Source organism: Embiotoca jacksoni, unplaced genomic scaffold (assembly GCF_022577435.1).
Source record: "Embiotoca jacksoni isolate LCO1_2020_lvr unplaced genomic scaffold, fEmbJac1.0.p SCAF_6, whole genome shotgun sequence".
Classification (NCBI taxonomy): domain Eukaryota; kingdom Metazoa; phylum Chordata; class Actinopteri; family Embiotocidae; genus Embiotoca; species Embiotoca jacksoni.
The window spans coordinates 16,810,172-16,833,821 of NW_027185414.1; the positions used below are offsets into that span (position 1 = coordinate 16,810,172).

At 40.2% G+C, this 23,650-nt stretch overlaps 1 protein-coding gene across 1 annotated transcript; it reads right to left on the reverse strand.

Moving 5' to 3' along the window:
• Positions 1-237: 237 nt before the first annotated feature.
• ext2 (exostosin glycosyltransferase 2) lies at positions 238-22,732 on the reverse strand. Its single transcript, XM_069173936.1, has 15 exons — positions 22,598-22,732; positions 21,876-22,281; positions 20,934-21,157; positions 20,394-20,483; positions 19,405-19,521; positions 18,708-18,903; positions 18,135-18,274; positions 17,947-18,040; positions 12,572-12,703; positions 7,890-8,079; positions 4,320-4,486; positions 3,583-3,726; positions 3,232-3,360; positions 2,557-2,639; positions 238-1,619 (listed from the first exon to the last, which is right to left on the reverse strand). The coding sequence occupies exons 2-15, from the start codon at positions 22,188-22,190 to the stop codon at positions 1,481-1,483; spliced, it is 2,160 nt and encodes a 719-aa protein (XP_069030037.1). The 5' UTR covers positions 22,191-22,281; positions 22,598-22,732; the 3' UTR covers positions 238-1,480.
• Between the last annotated feature and the right edge of the window lie 918 nt (positions 22,733-23,650).

Genomic DNA, 23,650 nt, shown 5'->3' on the forward strand with positions numbered 1-23,650 from the left:
ATACGAACTGCACCCTTTTGAACTGCTGACACTGAACAGGGTGGATTAGGCAGTGTATATTAACAACAGGTGACAGGCTGGAGGGAACAGTGGATCGGCCGTGTCACGGAGGGTCTGCTCTGGACGCTCACAGATTAAACTAAAGGCAGACATGAAAAAGGAAAATGTCTGACTTCATCTTCTTCCCACCTCACTTGCACATTGATGGAAAAAAAAAAAGAACACAAAAAGTCCAGGACATGTTAGTGTGGTCTTTACTTATTATGTATTACAAAGTCATATATCCACTTAGGTGAATAAACCCAGTCAAAAAAATGCAGGACAATATCACTGACCTCGTGAAAACAATAAAAAAAAGGCAAATAAAAACATATAACATCTTAAAGACCGCACTGTTCCACTTTCCTACTGTTACAGCCGAAATACTGGCCGAGCAATGAAAGGGACAAAAACAGAAACAAGTTAAATGGAAAAATAAAACTGTAAGCATCAACAGTTAAAAAATGTAAATGTGGATTTTGGAAATCACTTAGTCATTATATAGTATGTCTTTAAATGCATGGCAAATAAATACAGTAATTATGTTATGTTTACGCAGTGCTCATGAAATGACTTTGTGGATGCTTCAATATGCATCACTGCTTTTCTTACATAAATATAAATACAACAAAAGGCTTGCTCAAGCAGTATAAAATTATATGTCAAAATGTTCCAGTAGCACAGCATCACTTCTTTAAAAATCAGCAGTTACTCTCTCTAAATATTAGATTTATGGTACCAGCTTTGTCTCATGGTCCGATCTGATTGTGTGAAGCAGAACGTATGTGAAACATTTCCTCTACATCGTCTGTGAGTCATCCCATTTAGTTAACCATAGAATAAAGTCTACATAGATATGTCATTGAATCATTCACTATATATCATATGAGTTCAACAATTATTACTTTCTTCTTTTCATATAGTACAGATAAAAGAATAAGGTCCATGTCAGAAAAAAAAAAAAGAAGAAAAGAAAATCCTATGTTGGAGCATCATAAATTATGACTATCATACAGCACTGCTGCAAAATAAAGATATATACACTGTAGACTGTTTCCAGAGCAGCTGGAGCCCAAATTTTGCAGCACCAAAACAGTAACCTGTCCATCAAACATCATGCTCAGGGTGACCCTCAGCAGCACTTCATGTAACATAAGTCTATGCATTAAATGTCTGACAAAAACTTTCACCCCAATAAACAAATCGCTCTCATCACACTCAACACCATACTCAGGTTTCAGTGTCCCCTGAGATGTTATTCACTCAATGTCCTGTCCCTACATTTTAAATTGTTTGAAAAGAAAAGTCAAAGTCACTTGAACTGAGGGGGCACCTCAACATGCACCACTTTACTTTGCATACTTAACACAGAAAACAATGTTGGTGACGAGTTTTGAAGTGTTGAGTCTGTGAGGAGGTCCGAACATCTGCTGCAGGCTGGTCAGAGGCTGCCGATGTTCGGGAAGCTCTTGAGCTTCTCTGGAAAGTCGTCTTTGTAGAGCACCGGGTCCGCACGGTGTTCCACCACCTTCAGAGGCATTGTTCCAAAAACTGATGCAAACTTGTTGATGCACTCCGATCTATTGACAAAAAAAACACATATTTACTTTAAAAGCAGGAAAAAACAAAACAAAGATTCATTAAGTAGCCTTTGAAGGGGAATGTCAGTATATATATGTATATATACATATACATATATATACACATATATATACATATACATACACACATCTATATATATACATACACACACACACACACACACACACACACACACACACACACACACACACACACACACACACACACACACACACACATACACATATATATATATACATACATACATACATATATACACATATATATATATATACACACACACACACACACACACACACACACACACACACACACACACACACACACACACACACACACACATATATATATTGACTGTCATGTAGAGGCTGTATCCAGATATCGATCTAGTTTCTTTATTTGAACACACCTCACAAAATGTGTCTGTGTACATAAAATGTGTATTAATTGAATTAAATGATTGCATCTCATTTTAAAGTTGTAACTGAACAGATTATGTAGTTTTCACAAGTAATTACTGACAGTTTTTTATAAAGTCACAGATTGTTTTAAATTGAGATTGAATTTTGATGTTTCTTTGTGTTTTTCCCGCTGCAACCAGACACTGTTAGTTGTAGTTAACTGTAAACAAGGCTGAGAAAGAATCAATCCCTTAAAGACACTATATGTGTAATGAACAGTATAATTCAAATCAGCATTTTCTTAAATTTATTTGGCTAACAAAATAAATCAAATGGGATTAATATTTAAAACAAATTATATCAAACCAAAGTAAAGAGGGAGGAGTACACACACACACACACACACACACACACACACACACACACACACACACACACACACACACACAACACAAACAAACTGATTCTACTGACTTCTCATTTCATCCAAGATTTCCAAAACAAACTGCCTTACCTCTCCACCATGTGAGTCTGATCTAGGGACAGTCCATCAATGGCAGTACATTCAGGGCACTTGAACTTTTTCCTTGGGGTCACCTAAACAGAAGCAGAGCAAAGTCACACCGGAAATGTCCGCTCACTTCAACGTTTTGTTAAACCTCAGCAGCCCAAACAGAAGCTAGTAAACTGTCCAGTCACATGAAATGAGTCTGTGACGTCCTACAAGAACAGTGCGGAGCAAAATGTCTCATCGGTGACGATGTAGGTCTTTCCCAAGCCTAACCTTTATCATCACCCCAGCACATGTCGGCACCCAGTGCTCTGAACCTGTGAATGTATGCGTGTGCAGAAGAAAGTGTTTCTTCCCAGATATGCTGGGAGGAGGGACTGCATGCAGGTGGAGGGAAGTGTGAAGCCTAAGATTTGATGGCGGGGTGTGCATGAGCCCTGCAAGCTTAGGAAAACACACTCAGAGGAGGAGTGGCAGTGAGTGACACCCCGATAAGGGAGGTTAAGGTCGGGCTTTAGCTCGGAGCTGCTGCACCTGGGCAGAGTCAGTGTGATGGGGAGGGGGAGAGGCAGTGATGTTGAAGGGTGAGAGCTGATCAGACCCAGAGACACTGGTAAGCTACGTCAGCCTCCTCCTGCAGGCTTAAAACACCCAGACCAGTCCGAGCGATGAATGTACCTTTATGGGGGCTTTGCCAGTGATGTTAGCCACCAGAAAGTTCATTGCAATATCTTCACAGTTCATGTGAGCGTCCACCCAGTTTTTGATGTCTCCTGGCATCTTGTACGTGTACAAATAGTTGAAGTACTAGAACAGAAACAGATACACAACATTCAACAATGGAGACAGTTTGACAAAATGAACCAAGAGTATGTAGGAGGAAACGCTGGACTGGAATTGCTTCGAATGTAATTGACAAGTGTCTTTCAGAAATTAGTTCTGTGCATCATTTCTGAGCCATTAATAGCTTTGAGAGAAACTTGTGAGAAAGATGTAGGTGAACAGCTCAATCAGCCTTTCTCAGGTCACCTTATGGTAGAAGGCAGCTCCAGTTAAAACCATGGACACCTCATTGGTCCACTCCGACTCATACTTCCACTTCCCCATCTCATGGTCCCAGAGGTGCAGCCGCCCTGGGTAGCCCACCAGCCTGTCTGGGAACTCCCTCCATACCTGGAGAAAACAGCAGGACAAAGGACAGATTGTTTGACACATTCAGCTCATGTGAACCAAGCTGAGAATTGATGGCTTACACTGATGAACAATTCAGAGCTCAGAATGAAAGGTCAATCTTAAATTTCTAAATACCACTGTCTGATCCTTTATCTCGATCTCTCATTACAAAATATTCTCAGACACCAGCAGCCAATCGGATCCTTTCACTGAATTCAAGAAGCACTGTCACCAATCAGACGGACACCTCCTGTATCCCGCCTGTAATTCCCTGTAATTATCCTTAAACTGAGCACAATTTTATTAAATGGTCTCTAAATGGAGTCAGGTGAGTGTTCTGGGCTGAGTGGGGCTGAGCAGGTATGTGCATGGAAAGCATCAGCTCCTGACCTGTCATCATTCGTCAAACATCAAACACATTCAGCAGGCAGTCAAATCCCCGACTCAGTGAGGCCGGGACTGTAATCTGCCTGAATGACTTTAAACTCTGGGATCAACTTGAAGTGGGTCCCTGAAATACCTGCTGTCAGGAGCAGGATAGGGAAGCATGGTCAAAGGTTTTTTTTCTTTTTGAAGGGGAGTGTTTTCCTCACCTCGTAGCCAAACTGCAGCTCATCTGATGTCAGCATGATGATGTCGTCGTCAATCGCGAGAACGGCTTCTGTCTCGATCTCGTCGTAGGGGAAGAATCGGTTACTCAGTTTGTTCTCTTTGGTTCGCACAACTTTGAGAGGGACACCGATCTTTGGCCAAAGTGACTCTGCCAGGAGGACAACAATAAATAAAAATATAAAAAGAGGAAACACATTTCTAGTTTTGTACACAAAGATACAGAGCGGAAAGTTTTGATAAATGCTTGAACACAGTTTTTCAGGCAAAAATGGCCAAAATTTGCTGATTCAAGCATCTCAAATGTGAAAATTTGCCAGCTGTGTTTGTCCTACATGATAAGTTTGCTATCTTTGGGTAGTTGGTCATATAAAATAAGCTGAAGATATCACATAGGTCTCTGGGTAACTGACGGGCATTTAAAACCATTATCTATCATTTCAGTGACCGAGCAATTTATTTACAAAATAATCATCAAATTAAATAACTGATAATAATTGGTTTAATTTTATCTGTACAAAAGATACCGTATATACTGTGTGTGCACTTTGTGACACTATAATACTATAATATTTTATGGGCTGAAGAAAATGATAAATATGAGTGTCTGAAGATGGGTGAGGAATTGTGACGTCTTTACCACTGACTTGAGATTTTGAAATCTGCACGGGCAGTGGAAAAATGTGCTCTGGGAGTTTAACTTCACTCACTGACTCGTATCGCTACTCTAACCTCAAGCACGTGCAAATTTAACCACAGTATGATTCTTCATGCGGCACAGCAACAAAGTGTTTTTTCAGGGGAGCGTTTCAAAGATCTTGGGCAGTGTCCATGGCACGGACTATGGCACAGACGGATCACACAGAATGTGTATCCTCATTAATGGAGTAACTGGGGCCTGGCAGCCTATAAGAGGAGCTCCAGGTCCTCCTAACCATGTCTGAGGTCTCCTGTCAAAAGCTATTGTCAGGAAAACTGCTATGTTAAATGCCCTGAGTTTCTCCTTTCACTCTCCCCTTGCTGCTGTCATCCCTTCTTTTATTTCCAAGGTTGGAATGAGACCGTAAGAGAAAGGGAATTATAGGCTATTATATGAATTTTAAAACTTTAGTCCCACCTTGGTATGGGTCAACATGTAGACACTGTAAATGTTGTGAAGGCTAAGCTGTGGTTTTATGCCATTATGTTATTGTCTAGCAGTGTGGTAGTTAATCTCAGCTGCTGCAAAGGTAGGAGAAGTATGAACAGACGCACAGAAGCAGGTCAAGACATTTTGATAAGCATAATGTCATTTAGATGTGGAACAAAACATGATCTCCAGACTCAAATAAAAAAAAAGCAACAATGCTGGAAGTGTAAAAAACACGACTTGGTCAGCAGCATCTTTAAGACACAGGAGGAAGCAAAATAAGAGCCCGTAAACACATCAGATGAAGGCTTGGTGTGAATGGGGAAGAAATCTGCCTTTATATTGGCCTGAGCCCCGTGAGTCTGACCCATCAATGGCTCCTTGTTAATGCTAATGAGACACAAAGCTCCAGCCAGGCGCCGCTGATGCCTCTAATGAAAAGGCAACTCACAGCCATGAGGGAGCACTTCAAAGTCATCTCACGACTTCATGACATTAGCCAACTCTTACAACAGTAGGACAGATTTAGTTCTTGGTCAGAAAACGGGCTTTATCCGAGTTAAGCTGTCAGTGGCTAAAGTACGATTAACTGCTTTTTACTTATCTGCCATATTGAAGCAAATAATTACAGGAGCAGAGCAATAAATTACAACTAATCAGGGCTTATTATGACAAATCTGTGATGGACTACAACTGATGAAATCTTGTCAGAGGAACAGATAGGTGACAATAAAAATTCAAGTTAAACAGAGTATTGCTGGTAAATCAGTAGAGACCTACAAAAGGCTTCTTTCTTCTTGGTGCCAATACATGAAGTGTGACTATGTTTGGGGTGCTGCGTATTGAGTAAAGCATCAACATAAAATTGTCTTGATATCATTTAAGTGATATAATTATTTGACTATTTATTTATGCATTTTAGTTGGTTTTTATTTTTTATTGAACTCTAATCCCTTCCTCTGGTGTTTCCTCATTACAAATCTGTGTGACAGATAGCGTTTCCTCTGCTCCTCATTTGATTGATTCTGTTCTCTGCAGTGTATTTATTTATTGCGTTGAGTGTGGATGGTTTGATTGTGATGTGTGTGTGTGTGTGTGTGTGTGTGTGGAGGGGGGTTGGTATTGTTTTTACTGTAAAGCACAAAGAAGGTCTGACTGATTGATTAATACTCTTTTCTGTTTGATGCAATGTGTCACCAAACTGCTCTGTGAAACAGAAATCCAGACAGTTGTGGCGCTCGCATTCAGCTTGTTATTGTGGAGAGATGAGGCTTGGCTGCTCTCGCCATTATCACTCATCTGTTGCGCAGCAGAGCATTCACTTTGGGTTTTAACAACCACAATCATGTGGACAGAGAAAGGGAAAAGGAAAACTAGAGTAACTCACATGAAGTCCATACGTAATTTTAGTGGCATTACTAGCTCAGCTACACTCATTGGTATCGAGCTAATGACTTTCGCTTTCAGCGTGGCAGCTGTCATGAGCAGGAAGTGGGGACTAAATTGTGGGTACAAATAATTAAATCAGTCATTTAGCAGCACGCAGACTGGTTACACACGAACACGTTTTTGTTTTAAAACATATGACTTTCATGGTGCCCTTAATACTGAGACTTTTGGAATCACTGCTAACACAGTTTTGGTTTGAAAACTCCAGGATTGTGTTTTAGTTTGGATAAGTGGAAGCAGCGACTATTGAAAACAATGACACGTACAACTACATTCACTTCTTGATTAGATTTATTCACTCAATGTATCCTATACTGCTTCATCTCACCCATATCACATGACCCTTTTCTGTAAGACAACAAATTATATCATCTTTCAGTACCAGTGCTTAACTGAACATGAATAACCAATTACAGGCATTACTGACCTTGTAGTCTAAACTCTAAGCTGTTGTGCGGGTACATTTTATTATTTAATATGCTATGCCAGCCTAGAAGCTATTATTAAAACAACTTACGACAACTCCAGTGTCCAGCTGCATCACCTGCTCTAATGGAGGGCCGGTGTTTGGTGATCCATCAGATTTTGTGACCTGCTGTGATATTCTTACTCTAACCATCACACTCTTGCCTAAACCAAACCAAACCTGCTAAAACACTACAGGTCACACAATCTTCTTGGTCACCGAACACTGCGTATCACCAGTTTTGGGTGGCTTGCCCAGTGTAGGTGAATGGTCATGTGTTACGTGTTTTCAGACGTGTTAGTATGGCTAGAGATATATTCTGTAACAAGAAGTGTTAGAAACACTTTAAGGTAGTATTTATTGCAACACTATTTTATTGGACTCTTGTACTTTTAGCTAACTAGTTTAGTTTGACCTAATAAACTTGTAACTCGGTCGTCAAACAGCTAATGTATATCTTGGAGTATTTCATGAAATGTATTATTTTTTATTAGAATCTGTGTCACTAACCTTCAGGAGGGCTCTTGTTCTGGTTATTCCACACCACCAGCAGCTTAGCCAAACTAGGCACCTTGGAGATTTCTGTGATGACCCGGAAAAGACTCTCAACGCGATCGTAGGTTAACACCACTGCTGTGAAGCCAGGAGCTCTTGGTGGGATGAGTGGTAAGAATAGAGGGCTGTTCACACTGGACCACTTCTACACAGGACAAGAAAACAAAGAAAAACAAACTTCAGAGGTTTGAAATATCTTCTTTCAACAGTTAGCATTCACTCTTTTTGTATTTCTATGGAAAGCTGCAGTCGAGTTAGTCTCATTCATTCTGTCAGACTCATCCGTCATGGTTTCCATGATTTAATGCACTATAATTGTGCTTCACTGGACAGTGAGGTCACCTGCCGTAATTTCCAGATGATGTTCTGCTTTTTTTTTATATATATATAAATAATGGAGCAAGAATTGTCCAATACTGTCTCTCAGGGGTGAACAGAGGCAGAGCACTTAGTGCCAAGAGGTTCCAGTCAGAGTGCCGATTAAACCCCACAGAAGCAACAGCAGCAGCACAGAAGGACAAGAGAGGTCAGGAAGGAGTTTGACAAGACAGGTTGTGTATCCTCCTGTGTCTGCTACTCTTGTGATGTCATTATGATAAGTGAAACTCTTGTGGGAAGCATGAGGAATGGGGTGGGACCAGGTGGAGGAGGAAGAGGCACCGGGCGGGGCGGGGGCAGTGAAAGAGTAGAGTTTGCCAGGTTGTGCTGAGCGGCCGTCTATCGTCAGTGTGGGACTTGGCCTTTTCTTTCATTGCTCCCCTTTAAAATGGCCTGTAAATTCTGGGAGTCGCACTGACTCCAGCTTAGATCAAATGACACTGTTAAAGGGAGGAAGCCACAGGAGTTTTCTGATGGTATGTGGGTACGCAAAACTTTAACAGTTATGGGCACACATTGGATTGGCGTAAGCCAAAAGATAACCAGTGATAGCCACGATGCTAACAATAACTTTTCTTATTAGGGTTGTTTTTTTCAAGACAAAAAAAAAAAGGCTACTCTTATCTTTCACTATCAAACATGTGCGACCGTAACAATGACAAATATAAGAGCATCAGGGTCTACTTTTGATAAACTTCATCAAAGGCTCCCAAAATGTTCCACCCTGGTTACAGTGACAATCAGTCTGAAAGAGGCAAAGAGAGCACATCTAACAGTAAATCTGCGGGCTTCTTGAAGTACATATAAACCCTGTTTCTCCTCTGGTTGCAGGTGGCCACAGAGTGATTATGTGGCTCCTTCCACGGCATCAACACAAGTCTGTCAACAGAGACACAGTCACTGGCTTTTACACAACATCAGTCACTTCACCACCAATAAAAACTCACTTTACTGGCAAGTGGAAACTTCCCTGTGGTCGTTCACACATTGTCATACAAACAGAGGGGGAAATAATTAAACTGACACATATACGCAGCACAGACTCATTAGAACGGAATAAGAGACACAGAGACCACTTAAGTTATTTGTCAAACAGAACAAATTAGATGAAAAGAAAGCCGCAGCTCAATGTGTCACCTACAGATCTGAAGGAGTTGCTATGTTTGTTATACTTTATATTTACGTTTAAAAAAAAAGAATCTTATTTGGTTATTTGAACTGCTTAGTGGTTCTTCACTAATCTAAGACAGCCTCAAAGGTACGGAGATTAGGAACAAGATAAAACGAAGGACTGACGAGGATTAAAAATGCCTATTTATGTAGAAACATTCAAGCCAAAACATTTTATTATTCAACTTTTAACTGGCACAAATAAGCAATACTTCAATTGCTGGTATCTTGTTTATTACTGTTGGTATGAAGTATTACTTTATGTATGTACACAGATAAAGGGGCAGAGTGGTAGTAAATTAAATATAATATTTAAATGTATCATTGAAAGATACAAGCAAAAAAGGTGTAACACAAGACAGTACAATTCATTTGTATTGGGACAGCGTTATGTTATGTTATTTATTTAATTTTGGCTTTTAAGGCTATTGAAGGTGTTCACAACTATTGCATCTATGTAATATTAACAAAATCAGGAAAATCCTTCCTCGGCGTAATGCAGAAAAATTAATCCATGCATTAGTTACTTCCAGGGTGGATTATTGTAATTCCTTGTTGTTAGGATGTCCAAATTACTCATTAAAAACCTGCAGCTGATCCAAAATGCTGCAGCAAGAGTACTGATGGGATTTAGAGATAATATTTCTCTTGTTTTAGCTTTGACAGATCTAATAGAACCACATCATCCTGACAGATCTTATAGAACCACATCATCCTGACAGATCTCATAGAACCACATCTTCCTGACAGATCTAACAGAACCACATCATCCTGACAGAGATCTAATAGAACCACATCATCCTGACAGATCTAATAGAACTACATCATCCTGACAGATCTTATGGAACCACATCATCCTGACAGATCTTATAGAACCACATCTTCCTGACAGATCTTATAGAACCACATCATCCTGATAGATCTTATAGAATCACATCATCCTGACAGAGATCTAATAGAACCACATCATCCTGACAGAGATCTAATAGAACCATATCATCCTGACAGAGATCTAATAGAACCACATCATCCTGACAGATCTTATAGAACCACATCATCCTGATAGATCTTATAGAACCACATCATCCTGACAGATCTTATAGAACCACATCATCCTGACAGATCTTATAGAACCACATCATCCTGACTCTCCTCTCACCCCAACCGGTCCAGGCAGATGTTCTTCACCCCTGAGCCTGGTTCTGTTAACAGATGCTCCGCCCACCTCTGAGTCCGGTTCTGTTAACAGATGCTCCACTCACCTCTGAGCCTGGTTCTGTTGGAGGTTTCTTCCTGTTAAAGGGAGTTTTTTCTTCCCTCTTTTGGAGGTTTTTCTCTCTTAAAGAGGAGTTTTTCCCTCTTAGCTTATGTGGGAATTGTTGAATTGTTGGGTTTCTCTGTATAATGTTGTAAAGTTCTGCTGTAAAGACTTTAATGTGTTAAGTGCCATGAAATAACCTGTTTAGTGATTTGGCGCTATATAAATAAAATTGAATTGAATTAAACAGTGCACCCTTTTTACCCTTGGGGGATTTCATCTGATATATTTTACAGTAAATGGTTAATCAAATGTGAATATAAACCTTTAATATGCAGTTGAAAGTCTGCACTTAAACCTCATAGCAGTTCTTTCAATTCAAATCATATGTTCAGGAAAACAAAGTTAAAACAAAAATGCCCCAATACACACGCAGGTCCCAATTGCGACAAAAATGTTTTAAACTCAGACAAATTTGAAAGTCTGAGATGCCTCAGCTCTTGTAATGTATAAACCCCTACCTACAAATCTCAAACAAAAAGCAGCTTGTCCCTTATTCTGAACCCCCCTCTCCAAAGGCACCAGCAGTCCTGGGCAATGTGCTTTCAATTACCATCCCAAAGACTATAAGACGAGAGGGGGAGAAATGTCTGCCTGATTTATTTAGTGCTGTGTGCAAGTTCTTCTCACCATCCATTCACTGAATCCATCCAGAGAACACTTCATCTCCTATCTGAGGCAGGAATGGCCAAAGGTCTGTACCCTGACACAATTAACCTCCTCTGCGTCTGGAAAAACTTTGAAACCAGCGTAATGCTGATAGATTGGACGGATTGGGTTGGACGCTCTGACAAAATGTTTAGACACAAGTGGGCAATGTCAAGAGCAACTGTTGATTACATGCTACCTGCTCAGAGAAAAAACAGCCAGATAATGTAGTTTCTCGAACAGTTAATCCTGAATAACTGAAAAGATTTGACTGAAATCACCAAAAAAACCAACATTAGAGCACTGCTTGTTAACACCCATGCATCCTCACTGTGACTGCCACCTTTCTTATCTTAGAATTTCAGTAGATCTACTTATACTGGGATCCTTGTAGGCATCCGACAGATCCACAGGCATTATTATGCATCTACACACGCTGACAAGCACACGCCTCTATCCCACAGGCGGAGGATGGAGGAGACTCGACATCAGACCGGGCTGATTAACAACTCCTGAGAGATGGTCGCCCAGCCAAGATGTCTGCAGCCACAAACTCCCACAACCACAGGGATGCTAAACACACGCACCATTCTTCGCATCCAGTGTACTCTACAAACGCAATGACTCAGACGTACAGGAACTTATTTTTCACCACAGCGGAGGCATCCTCCTAGTACAGAACTGCTGACACAAACTGGCTGCCTCAGAGCTGGCTGGGTGTACACCAAAATGTGAAGCGCTGCATGTGTGGCGCTTCAGAAAGGGGGAATGCATCTACTGTCACTCCACTAGAGGCTTCGATTTACAAGGCACAGAAGAGGGGGAGAGCTTATGTGACACTGTGAGCGTCTGAAAGGCCAAAACTTCATTCTGGATGAGTGTCATTCAGATGTCTGCAATAAAAGGACTTATAGGAATACATCTGAGTGGCTTAGCGCAGTAGAACACACTACTGTATAGATTATAGAGCTGTGTTGGAGGAGAACAGCCTTCAGAGTATAGAGATGGCAAAATAACAGAACACAACTGAAGATAATAATGTTAGAACGCAATGATAATACAATAATCTTGCTAAACAAATATACAAAATGCATGTCAACATCAAGTGTTCACTGTTACGTACCACCACAGGTGGATTGTTCCACTGCTCATAGGTGCGTGCAGCGTACGGGTAAATGCGGTCATTGATGATCTGGAGCGATGTCAAGCCAATCACCTTCATGGAGCTGAAGTAGGCCTCCCAGAACCACCTTGCCTAGAAACAAATGAACATAACTACTTTCAATGTATCTGTATAAACAAAAATGGGCAAGAAAAAGCAAACACAACACATGCTTTAGGATCAACATTGCACATTAAACTAAATCTACCCCCCCCCTCTATTTAACTTGCAGAGATGTTTCTTTGATGTAGCCAAGAGAATAACATGATGCATATTTGTACTGACTTAACAAAAATGACAATCAGATTAAGTGACCGTGATGAAAATATCAATAATAAGGAACAGAAATTGTACTTTTCATGTCTGAGCTGATCACAATAACTATGTTTACGTGAACGGCAAAAATTTACATTAAACTGAATAAGATGTTATTTCAGTCAGCTGTTGACATGATGTTGCTTCTAAAACATTTTTTTATTTTTACTCTTATCTTATGCAATGGAGTACGGCCATCGCAGAAAATAACAGTGTGAAGTCATAACTGTAAAATCCAGATATTTCCCCATGGTCCAGATCTTTATAAGACAATTTTGCAGCCCTCTCAAGACTCTTTGTCTTTCAACAACTTTTCTCTGAAGCCCTATGAAATCTCTTTTGACTGTGTCTGTTTTACTTCAACAGCTCTCTGCTTTAAATAGCAGACTTTATGATAAGTGTAAACTCTTAACCCATACCTTGATATTATCACATTGGATGCTGGAATATCCAGTTCCAACTGCCCTCAATCGCAATTCACTTCACTTAGTTTCATTTAGTCAAAACTACAAGCATGTAAAACAATATCTGCTTTGTATATTCAAGGTAGCTAATTTAAGCTCTGACAATAAAGAAACATCAAGGGACAGTTCAGAGGTGAGAAAAGCCTATAACAGTTAATGAAGCTTCAAACAACACTATCTCCTGCCAGGAGGCACCATGCTACACTGACCCGGCTCCATCAGTTCATCCATTACACAAACTGTAGGAGACACAGGATTTGAATATTTGAGTGTTTCCATGGAGAGAAGTCAGCTTCCTTATAGTTTCTATCTCCTCTTCTAATGAAATGTACCTATGTCTATTATTGGCCAATGTGTGTTAAACAAAGATCTTGTGAAAACGTAAATACGCGAAATCGCTGATGTGTGCTTATGAGACGAAAAGCTGGAGATGTACAACTACACAAAAACAGCATTTATTTTTACAGAGAGGGTGAGGAGAATCCAAAAGACTTTCTAATCCCCAGAGAGAATCCCGGTGGCCTATAAATCAGCCAGTGATGAAAGTTTCTTTTCCAACCGGGAGGAGGCAGAAAGCAAACTGTGCTGGCCCGGGGGCCCATACCGCCACCCTCCACCCTCTCCCAGCGCCTGCAGGAATTTTTATGAGCGGGGAAGAACAGACATCACTGCAAGAGAGAAGAGAAACCCTCACTCTGTCTTTCGATTTCAGTATTCAGCCTGTAGTCTACGTTCCTGTTTGTTCTTCTGCTGGAAAAAAAAAAAAAAAAAAAAAAGGTGCAGCGAATACGGCAACACTGACCCACTCAATTCATGAGTTATTCAACATTTTTTTCACTAATTAAAAAAAGTATGTATGACGTAATTTATAACCATAAACCTGCAGTCAATGGTGAGAAACAATGCAAGTCAAGCGTAGGAGACATCTGATGTAATGCTTAGTTAAAACCAAATAATCTTCTCATTTCCTTCTGGTTTAAAGACATCCCCAGCAGCTCCCACTATTTGGTTATTTGAAATCATTAAAACAAAAAGGTCAAAGTGATGAACAGAAACAGTATAGCTGACAGTAGTCTGCGTCGCTTTGTTTAACTCAGTGGAAGTTGTCAAGTGCCTGACAGATGGTTAAACCTATAGAGCGGAATTGCCAGCCACTGAGCTGTGGACAGACCCAGGCAATCATTAGTGTTTTTGACATAATCAAAAACAGCAGCAAAAACCAAGTCTGCTTCAATCATGTGAGCTGTTCACTGGGAATATTGTTTTGCTCAAGATTTATTAGCACTTTACTTTTAACTGTGATCAAAACATTTCCACACACACGCGCACATAGACATGCACACATAAACCCACTCACTCGCAATTTAATAATCAATTACCCTGTTTAAATCAGTCCTTTTTAGAGCAGCTAAAATAAAGGTGGGATTACACAGTCCTGGTGCCAGTAAACCCACTGGTTTCCTAGATTACAGACTGCTACACTTCCAATCTAGTTTGTGTGGCTCTAAAACATTCTGCAGTAGAACACAAAGGCACAGCCCGGGGTAGTACTGTCCTCCTGTGTTCAGCCTTTACGCTTTAGATCTCATGTTTAACTTTGAGCAGTAAACTTCTCATAACTCCTGCATTTATGATAGTAAGGAAAGAGAATAGGAATCTGGTGGAGGACCTTGGTTGGTCGTTCAAGGAGATCAAATTTGCACCTCCAGATGGGTACGATAAAGGAGCTGTTGTGACATTATTGACTGACCAAAAAGACACGGACACCAGCCATTATCCTAAATGTTCAGTTCAATATGATGGGATGCAGGTAAAAAAGGACTGAAGAAAAGCAGACAGTGTGGGGGTGAAGAGAGAAGACAGACTTCACATCATCTATAAATCAACTGCAGCCAGTGTACAGTGTATAGGAGACCACAATAAAGTTGAGGAGAAAGGTAGGTTTAACAGACTAAAAAAAATAATCTGTTGGTCAGGTTGAGGCTCAATATTTAAGGCAACAGTAGAGGAAAGGATGAGGAGGAAGTTGAACTCCATTTTAGGCAAGAACTCCCTCCTCCTATTTTATAATTCTAATCTAATAACAAAATTTATTTGACTCTACTAATCTTATAAATATCTGTAGTGTATGTGTCCCATTTTGAGGGTATGACCCAAACAAAACTCACGGGACTCAGTACACAAACATGGGCTCAGTGGCCTCACTTGAGGACTGTTAACATCTCACAGCTGTTTAGTATGCGGCCTTTAAAATGTGACCCAAATGGATGCTATTACATCATCTCAAATTTCAAAAGGAGTTGAGCTGTCTGAATCAAGTCTGCTGACTACTGGTGGAAGCTCAACAGTAGACTATCACAATCTGATCAGGTCTCAGAGAAGACTTACTCCTTAAGCTCACCAAATGTGCATCCTTCTTTGCTTTGGTCACAACAACAAAAAAAAGAAAAAAACTATCAAAATTAACACTAATTTGGGGATTCAATTCTATTCATTTTTACCCAAAAAGCATGTATCTATTAAATGCTTTAGTCAAACAGTTTTCGGTCTCCCAACCAAATGACCTAAACAACAAATTTTTCCCCATGATTTTTTGCTGGAGGAGCCATTTGGCTGTGATATAACAGGTACTTCTTCAGCCACTGACTCTAAAAAGTTGTGACTATAATATATATTGACAAAACCTTAATCGAGACAGATGAAAAAAACATGAGTTTTTCATTACATGGTATTTCCGTTGAGGCAAGTGTGCATTGTCCAATACTATTTTTACATTTGTAAGCATAAGTCAGACCACATGGGAACGTAGCGCTGTATGAAGGCAAGGACTGCTGAGCCCTCTGTTGGCAAAATTATGAAGTACATCAGCTCAACAGACCACATCAAAACATAAACCCCTGTTTAAGGTTTGTTCGATTTTTTAAAAATTATTGCGACATTTACTGTCATCTGACAGTAACTGTAATTGTAGTGCAGAGCTATTCAAACTGACCTGCCCTACATGTGGATATGAACCTGCTATAAACACCTTATGTTTACTTGGAATTGTTTTGGTTGTATCATAAACAGGCCCAAACAGTTTTATTATGTTCATCTTGTATTTTCTGCCTAAAATAAATATTATAAAAGGGATGTAGATGATTAGTTTATTCCTTGAAATAATATATCTATTACATTGAGAATTATTTGTAGACATTAATAGAATAAATATTCTGTGTGGGCCGAGAGTCCCCAGGGATCCTTCTAGTGACCGTCTTGCTATTGACTTTAATCGGAATAATTGTATTAATCAAGTGTGCCACTGTGACCTCTGATTTATATTCATATGCTCACAATCTTATGAGGTATTTGGGAAATGTGGCAATTACTGAAAATACATCACAGAAGTAGGCCCATGGCTACTCATAAATACAGCAGGTATGGATATTAGGATGCACCTATTATCATCAGCAAGCTATGTGTTAAGTGCTTACATGGATTTTTATAATGGGCCTACAGCACACACATTGCAAATGTATGAATGAAGCCAGACAAGTAGGATGCAGGTATCTTGCTTTCTTGGCATTTTAACCTATGATTAAGTAAAAGTCTGCTGAGAAACTTTGTTTAAAATATTCAAATGATAATTCAGGTTATAAATCACTAATCCTCATTTAATGTTGGTTAAAAAAAATTAAAAATAAACCGGACCAAATTTGATGATTTTTTTTCCCAATACTTGTCGGTTTAATAGGACAGCACACCGTAATGATTCTAGTGTGGGTTTAGAGTCAGATATTTAACCAACAGCACAAAAGCTCTGATGTAAGTAATTCACACTAAATTACTTCAGTATATGGATGTCTCAGACAAAACTCGATATGCAACAAGTTCAATCCATCATCCATCAAAGCAGGCAGTGGAGTACTGTGACCAATGAATAACAGTATCAGATCTATGCTACCAAGTTGCTGTGAGCAGTCCACAGCAGAATACCTCCACCAAACCCCACAACCCAACGAGCAAGCCATGTTTTTGAGCTTGTCTGGTGTAATCCAACCCTGAGCCCATCTCTGAGCCCTTGGCCTAAAATGTCTGTTTGGCCAGTATAATTGGTAAATGGACTAGAGTTGATACAAGGGAATGAGGAGCAGCTGAACTGGTGCACTTCTAACATGGCTGCTTTTTCTTGTGTTTATTGTGGCTCAATACAGATATCAAATGGAAAGAGAGCAAGCCGTCTTCCGTGCATTTCACTCGAGCTAAAATCAACATAGGTGAGTCTTCTGAAAGCCTTTTAAAATCTAAACTGAGCAAAGGAGGAAATTCAAACTTACAAAAAGTGGGGTTAGTATCCAAATTTCTGTCTTTTGCACATCACGTGAAATTTGTTTTGGCTTCCCCAGACTTGACTGGTTAAGAAACAGACACATCTCAGACACGACATGCAAGTGCTCCAACCCAAGTGACAACACCTCTGACCACCATGTCAATCTGAGTTCTCAAACTGGAACCGAATGTAAGGCACTTTGCAAAAGTTTGCTAAGAGATGTTTTTTCTTCAGTTTGATACTTGTACCTGTCTCTGCATTTCTTCCACTTGTCGGTGAGGAATGCTCTTTAGGATGGTGTACATCTCTGATAGTTTCTCCTCTGGAATAACTACAGATGCCCTGTGCAGAAACAGAGACCTTAAATTAGTAAACTAAAAATGACAGGCTGTCAAATCATTTACTTATTTTACACTGTTTTAAGACTTAGTCAGACCTTTTCCAGTCAAGCACTTCAGAGAATGGAAGAATGTAAGAGTCAGCCAGGATGACGGGAACACAGCCGGCCTGCAGCACATCACTGAGGGCAGCCTGACCCAAACGTGCCCCTCGCAAGACCACACAGAATGAAGACTCCTGTAGAGACAGGTTGGGAGAAAAATATCAACGTGATTTAACATTGTACAAAACAAAAACCAGCCTCCACCTACCACTTCTGATTTTAGGAACTTAACTTCAACCACAACGTAGTCAATTAGTTCTAGTGTTACTTTCTGTGCTGTAATTTATAATCCCCAAAAGGGTTCAGCTCCCAATGAGGTCCTGAAGTACCAGGAACTATCAGGTTTCAGGAAGTGCTGTGCCCATTGTTACGGAGTAGTAAAATATAAGCTAATAAGATGTATAAATTATCCATTGTACCTTGATATGCACAAACTATCTGTAGTACAAACACTGGAAATTGAGATGGAAATTTCTTGTAGATTGGATTTCTAGAAATTTAAAGATAGTACAGCTTGATAGTCTTCATCCTTGAAATAGATAGTTTTTATGCAGTTGTGCTTCCCACCTGCAGGATCTGTGGGTAGTCATAGACCTGCCCCTTGTAGCACCGTTTTCGTGCAGAAGCAGCACCCTGTGAGAGGTTGCTACACTTGTCCAGGAGGAGCAGTGCTTCTCCATTCTCTTCCTTCAAACGTTCCAGTTCGGCGCGGTACTCCCGGTGAATGGCAGTTTGTGAAGACAGAATAAAGTAGCGCCGCGGCCTAGGCAAATGGAGACAGGAGATATGCAACTTCTTATTAAGTTATATTTTATATTGTTGACTATAAAAAAAAACCCAAAAAAACCTCTTCTTAGTCTCGATGAACACCAATTAATTTGTATTATATTTAGAAGTCCCTCATAAATACTGATCGCTGTATGTAGAGAGGTTTTTCACAGATTTTTTTTTTTTTTTTTTAAATCAAAAGTAGTCTATTAATCCCTGTGGGGAAGTGAGACACATTCTGTGTTGCACACATTAGGAAGAGTGGGCAGCCACACAATGCAGCAACCGTGGAACAACTCCAGTTGTTTTGTCAGTTCCTTGGGCAGGGGTCTTTACAGGAAGATAAACCCAATCATACATGTCTTCGAAGGAAACCCACGTGAACAACACGGGGAGAACATGCAAAGTTCACACAGAAAAGGTAAAGTGACTGTAATTAGGTCATGATGTGACACTCAAACAGGATAATGAGAGTTAATGCATGACATGTGCTCACCCTGGCTGTCTCTCAGGCAGCTCGACATCCGCAGAAAGGGGGCTGTAAACTGGGATGCTGACATCATAACCTTGTCGGTAGGTCCATGTAGAGAAACCCCCTCCAGCCAGCAGCGCTCTGAAACAAATGGACCTGGACTGTAATGATGCTTCCACAAAAAGGGGACCTCAACACAAATTAGCAACAGGAACACACCGTTACACAACACAAATTTATCAATTAACTCTTTTACTTTGTGTGGGCATTTTTTGCTACCAGCAATGCTGATGTAAGACATAAAGTGACATCAGATAAGGCTAAGTGGCCTGGTTAATAGATCCCATATAGTCCACTAGGTGATGAAATGTATTTTGTATTCTGTTCTATTCACAGGCAAGGTGAATCTAAAGTGGAAACATACCGCCACACACACACACCTGGTTCTGATGAGGCTCCATGCCAAATGGACTCCAGCTGGATGAGTCCAGGAAATTCTTTACAGCTAAAGATAGTGTTCTCGGTCTCAGCCGGATTTGAAATGTCCCCTCAAAGCCTCTGGAAAATACATTATCTGCTACCTGCTATCATATAAGCTCTTTCATGTTCATCAAATCATCTTCATCATCCGATCATTCAACACCATCTGAGTGACTGTAGTTTAGTAAATACAACTTACGGTTGTATTATCCAATTTTTGCTTGAAAACTTATTTTAACTGTCCCTGAAACAGAATATACAAAAACAAGAAATTCTCTTTTTAATTTATACCTACAAGTCGGAAGTGGAAACCAAGACTATGAGAGCAACCTTTATCTCTGATCTAAATATGAGCAGCTGTTAACTACAACCAGCCAGCAATGTACATAATTGCTCTGGATAATTTGAATATGCAGTACTAAGGACGGCGTGGAATTAAATCATAATTGGTCATTTTTTATTTCACAATGATTCAGAGTATAATGAAGCCTTTCTTAACCACTGAGATAGCGTTTAAGATTTATGGTAGCTACCTGTCTCTGGGCACATCCAAGGCGGTATTGTAGTCAGGAGGGCCCCCAGGTAACATGTTGAAAAGTAAATGATTCATCCCTTTGTCCCATCTACAGAAACATAAGCAACATTAGTGCTGCAATAACAGGTCAATGTGCAGATTATGTGAATGATATAAAATTAAACAATGGCAGTTTAGCAAATTTCCTGCATAGAAAACGTTTTATTAAAAATGGTGGTATGAAATAATGGCAGCCAGAAAAGAGAAAGTTTGAGATATCAGTAAGCCCGTGTGACATTCCTATCTTATGAGGGCATCGGTCGTTATTTCTGACATTTTAGGATGTAATGATAATGTAGGATGTTAAACAATATATTATTAGGTATTCAAAGGATACTGTTTGGTTTCCGACATGCACAATATATAGTCACCACATATGAATATTTTGGGGATTAAAAAATTTAAGAAGCGTGGCTACAGAGAAACTGAAAGTGACGAGGCAGTTAAACTCGACTACGTGATTAAAACTGATTAAGATGGGTCTATTGTAAACATTTACCTGGGCAGCATAGCCAGAGCCTGGGCAGTCTCCCTGATCCGCAGGGAGTTCTGATTCAGCACATCAACAGACGGGATAAAAAGACAAGCCCTGGTGACGTCATCCGTGTAAAAGTCACTGTCAGAAATAGCACTGAGCAGGTCATTGTACTCTCGAGACAGTCCGGTGCTGCTGATGGGAACCCCCAATTCATCCACAAACCTCTGCAGAGGGTAGATGTAGACCTACAAAAGCAGGAGGTTCATTAGTACTGAACTTAAATACAAATTTGAGGTATTTTACTTTATTAAAGTAAAATGTATGCAACTTTATACTTCTACTCCTCTAAATTTATTTTTATTGTTAATATTATATAATACTTATTATTGCACCACATTTGTCTGACATCTTTGGTTACTTTTCAGATTTCAGCTTTTCATACCTTTCCTGTCCAGTGAAAACCGTGCATCTCCAAATCTGAATAATTTTGGGGATAAACTTAAGCATTAGATGTACATGATTAACTATTTTGATACCTACTTGGATCAACTGGAAAATGCAGGTTTCTGAGCTTGTTGATATTTTAGAGATGATTTTACAAATGCAATGTAATCTTAGGGAATATGATGTGTTGCTGTAGATTAAACTAACCAACAGTACATAAAGTAGTTAAAATAAACACACACTTAAATAAGTAGAGCACCAAAATACACATTAATGCAGTAGTACTAATAATCCAGAAACATCTGATATATTAGAACACCGACTGAGCATTTACAGCATAATTTGCAGTTTTACTTACGATACTTTAAGTACATCTTTCAGACAATGTGTTCACATGTTTTCTTAATTGAGGACTTTTACTTGTAATGGAATATTAGTACTTCTACTTAAATAAATGACTTTCTTCCACCACTGCGAGGAACAACCAGTGAGGTGAAACATGTTTCGTGGGGTCGTCACCTTGATCCTGTTCTTTGGGTTGTAGCCACATCTGTACACATCAAAACAAGTATGCATGCGGCAGCTGAGGTCCCCCCTCTCGGGTATGGGGCTGGAGACGGGCAGGCGGATCAGCGGCGCGTCGTGGACGCTGCGTTTGTCCAGGGTCCAGTCGGCTGTGGACTCGATGGAGTGGGGCCAGAACTGAAACATCCCGGTGGCGATGAGTCCGAGCAGCACCACGGAGAACAGGGTGATGTAGTATATGCGGTGCTTCGTTTTCATCCGCGGGATGAGGGCAGGACCCCGCGCGCTGTACTTCCCCGAGGCGTACATGACCGACACCTCTCTGTCTGTCCAGTCAGGTCGCGGTGAAGACACGCGGGGGGGGGGGGGGACAACAACTTCAGACGACGCGATGCCCGGTCTGTTAAAAGAAACAGCTGTTCACTGATGACACCCACCGCTAACGTAAACTCTCATGATAAATGCTACCCGGCCAATGTCACCAGGACAAACATATTCGCTTGGGATGAAGAGCCTTGTTGAGCCGAGGTGACAGGAAGTAACCAGGAAACTATCGAGGCAAACAGCAGCTAATAGGAGCGAGGAGTTATCGAAACCAGCTGTGTAAACATCCGTGCTAAATTAGCTCACTATTGTCAAATGTTATTTTTAAGTCATAAACCAACGGGGGGGGGAGACGACTATTGTTTAACTTTAACGGTACAGGTTTTACTTACCGAGACGTTTTACTGAATGGACAGTTCGGTTTTAATTCATGGCAACAATTAAAGAATAATCTAGCCTTAGGAACACAGTGTTAATGATAAACTAGCTTCAAGCTAACATTAGCGCCTCCCGGAAGTCGTTTAGTGATTTACGGAAGTCATCATTCTTTTCTTCTTTGAGTTTTATTGGCGGTCGGTAACCACGGTTGGTGCATTACCGCCATCAGCTGGCATGGAGAATTCAAGAAGAATAGACAATGTTCAAATCCCCTGCCCCATAATATATCACTGGATATATCGAGGCCCCGATTAACAGATTAAAACTATTTAGTCCAATAATGAATTGTTTATATTGGGATGGTTAAGCATTAGTGAAACCAAAACATAAAATTATCTGCAGTAAAACATGCACTATCAATTACACCAGGTTTTACAGTTGTAGTGAGTGTAGTGGGACCCACTGTTTAAAAATAAAAACATACTGGCCTTAGACTAGTCTGCTCCATCCTGAGTTGGGCAGCAAACACAGATTTCACAAACAGCCTAGTGTCGGTCATACAGTTAAAAGCAACACTGATCTATATGTATATGAATAACAATAACTGCCAAAGGCTCTTTGTTTTATTAGTACTAAAGTTTTTCTCAGTGCACTTAAGTGGCTAACTGTGCTCTGAGAGACAGGTCCAAGGTGCTTCATTGGTGTTACCAAGCAGACACCTCCCACCCACACTGCGTCATTTGACACCTCCATAAGGCTCAACAGTAGATCCTGGTCTCTATCACATCTACTGTACAGTCATAGTACACTGCACCTACACTTGGGCTTAAAAAATAACTCATGCCATTTCTACTCAAAATATATCTGCACTCAGCAGTTCCAAAGCCGATGACGCATTCTTTACATCGAATCTAAAGCACAACCTTTTTCAAAGTGGGGAAAAACCTCGCCCTAAAGCACAGCTCTCCATGCATGATGGGCACTTTGCACCGAAAGTAGGTAGTTTAAATGTGCCAGCAATATACTTTGTGAAGAATCTAAACACCACCTCCATTACAAACATTCCT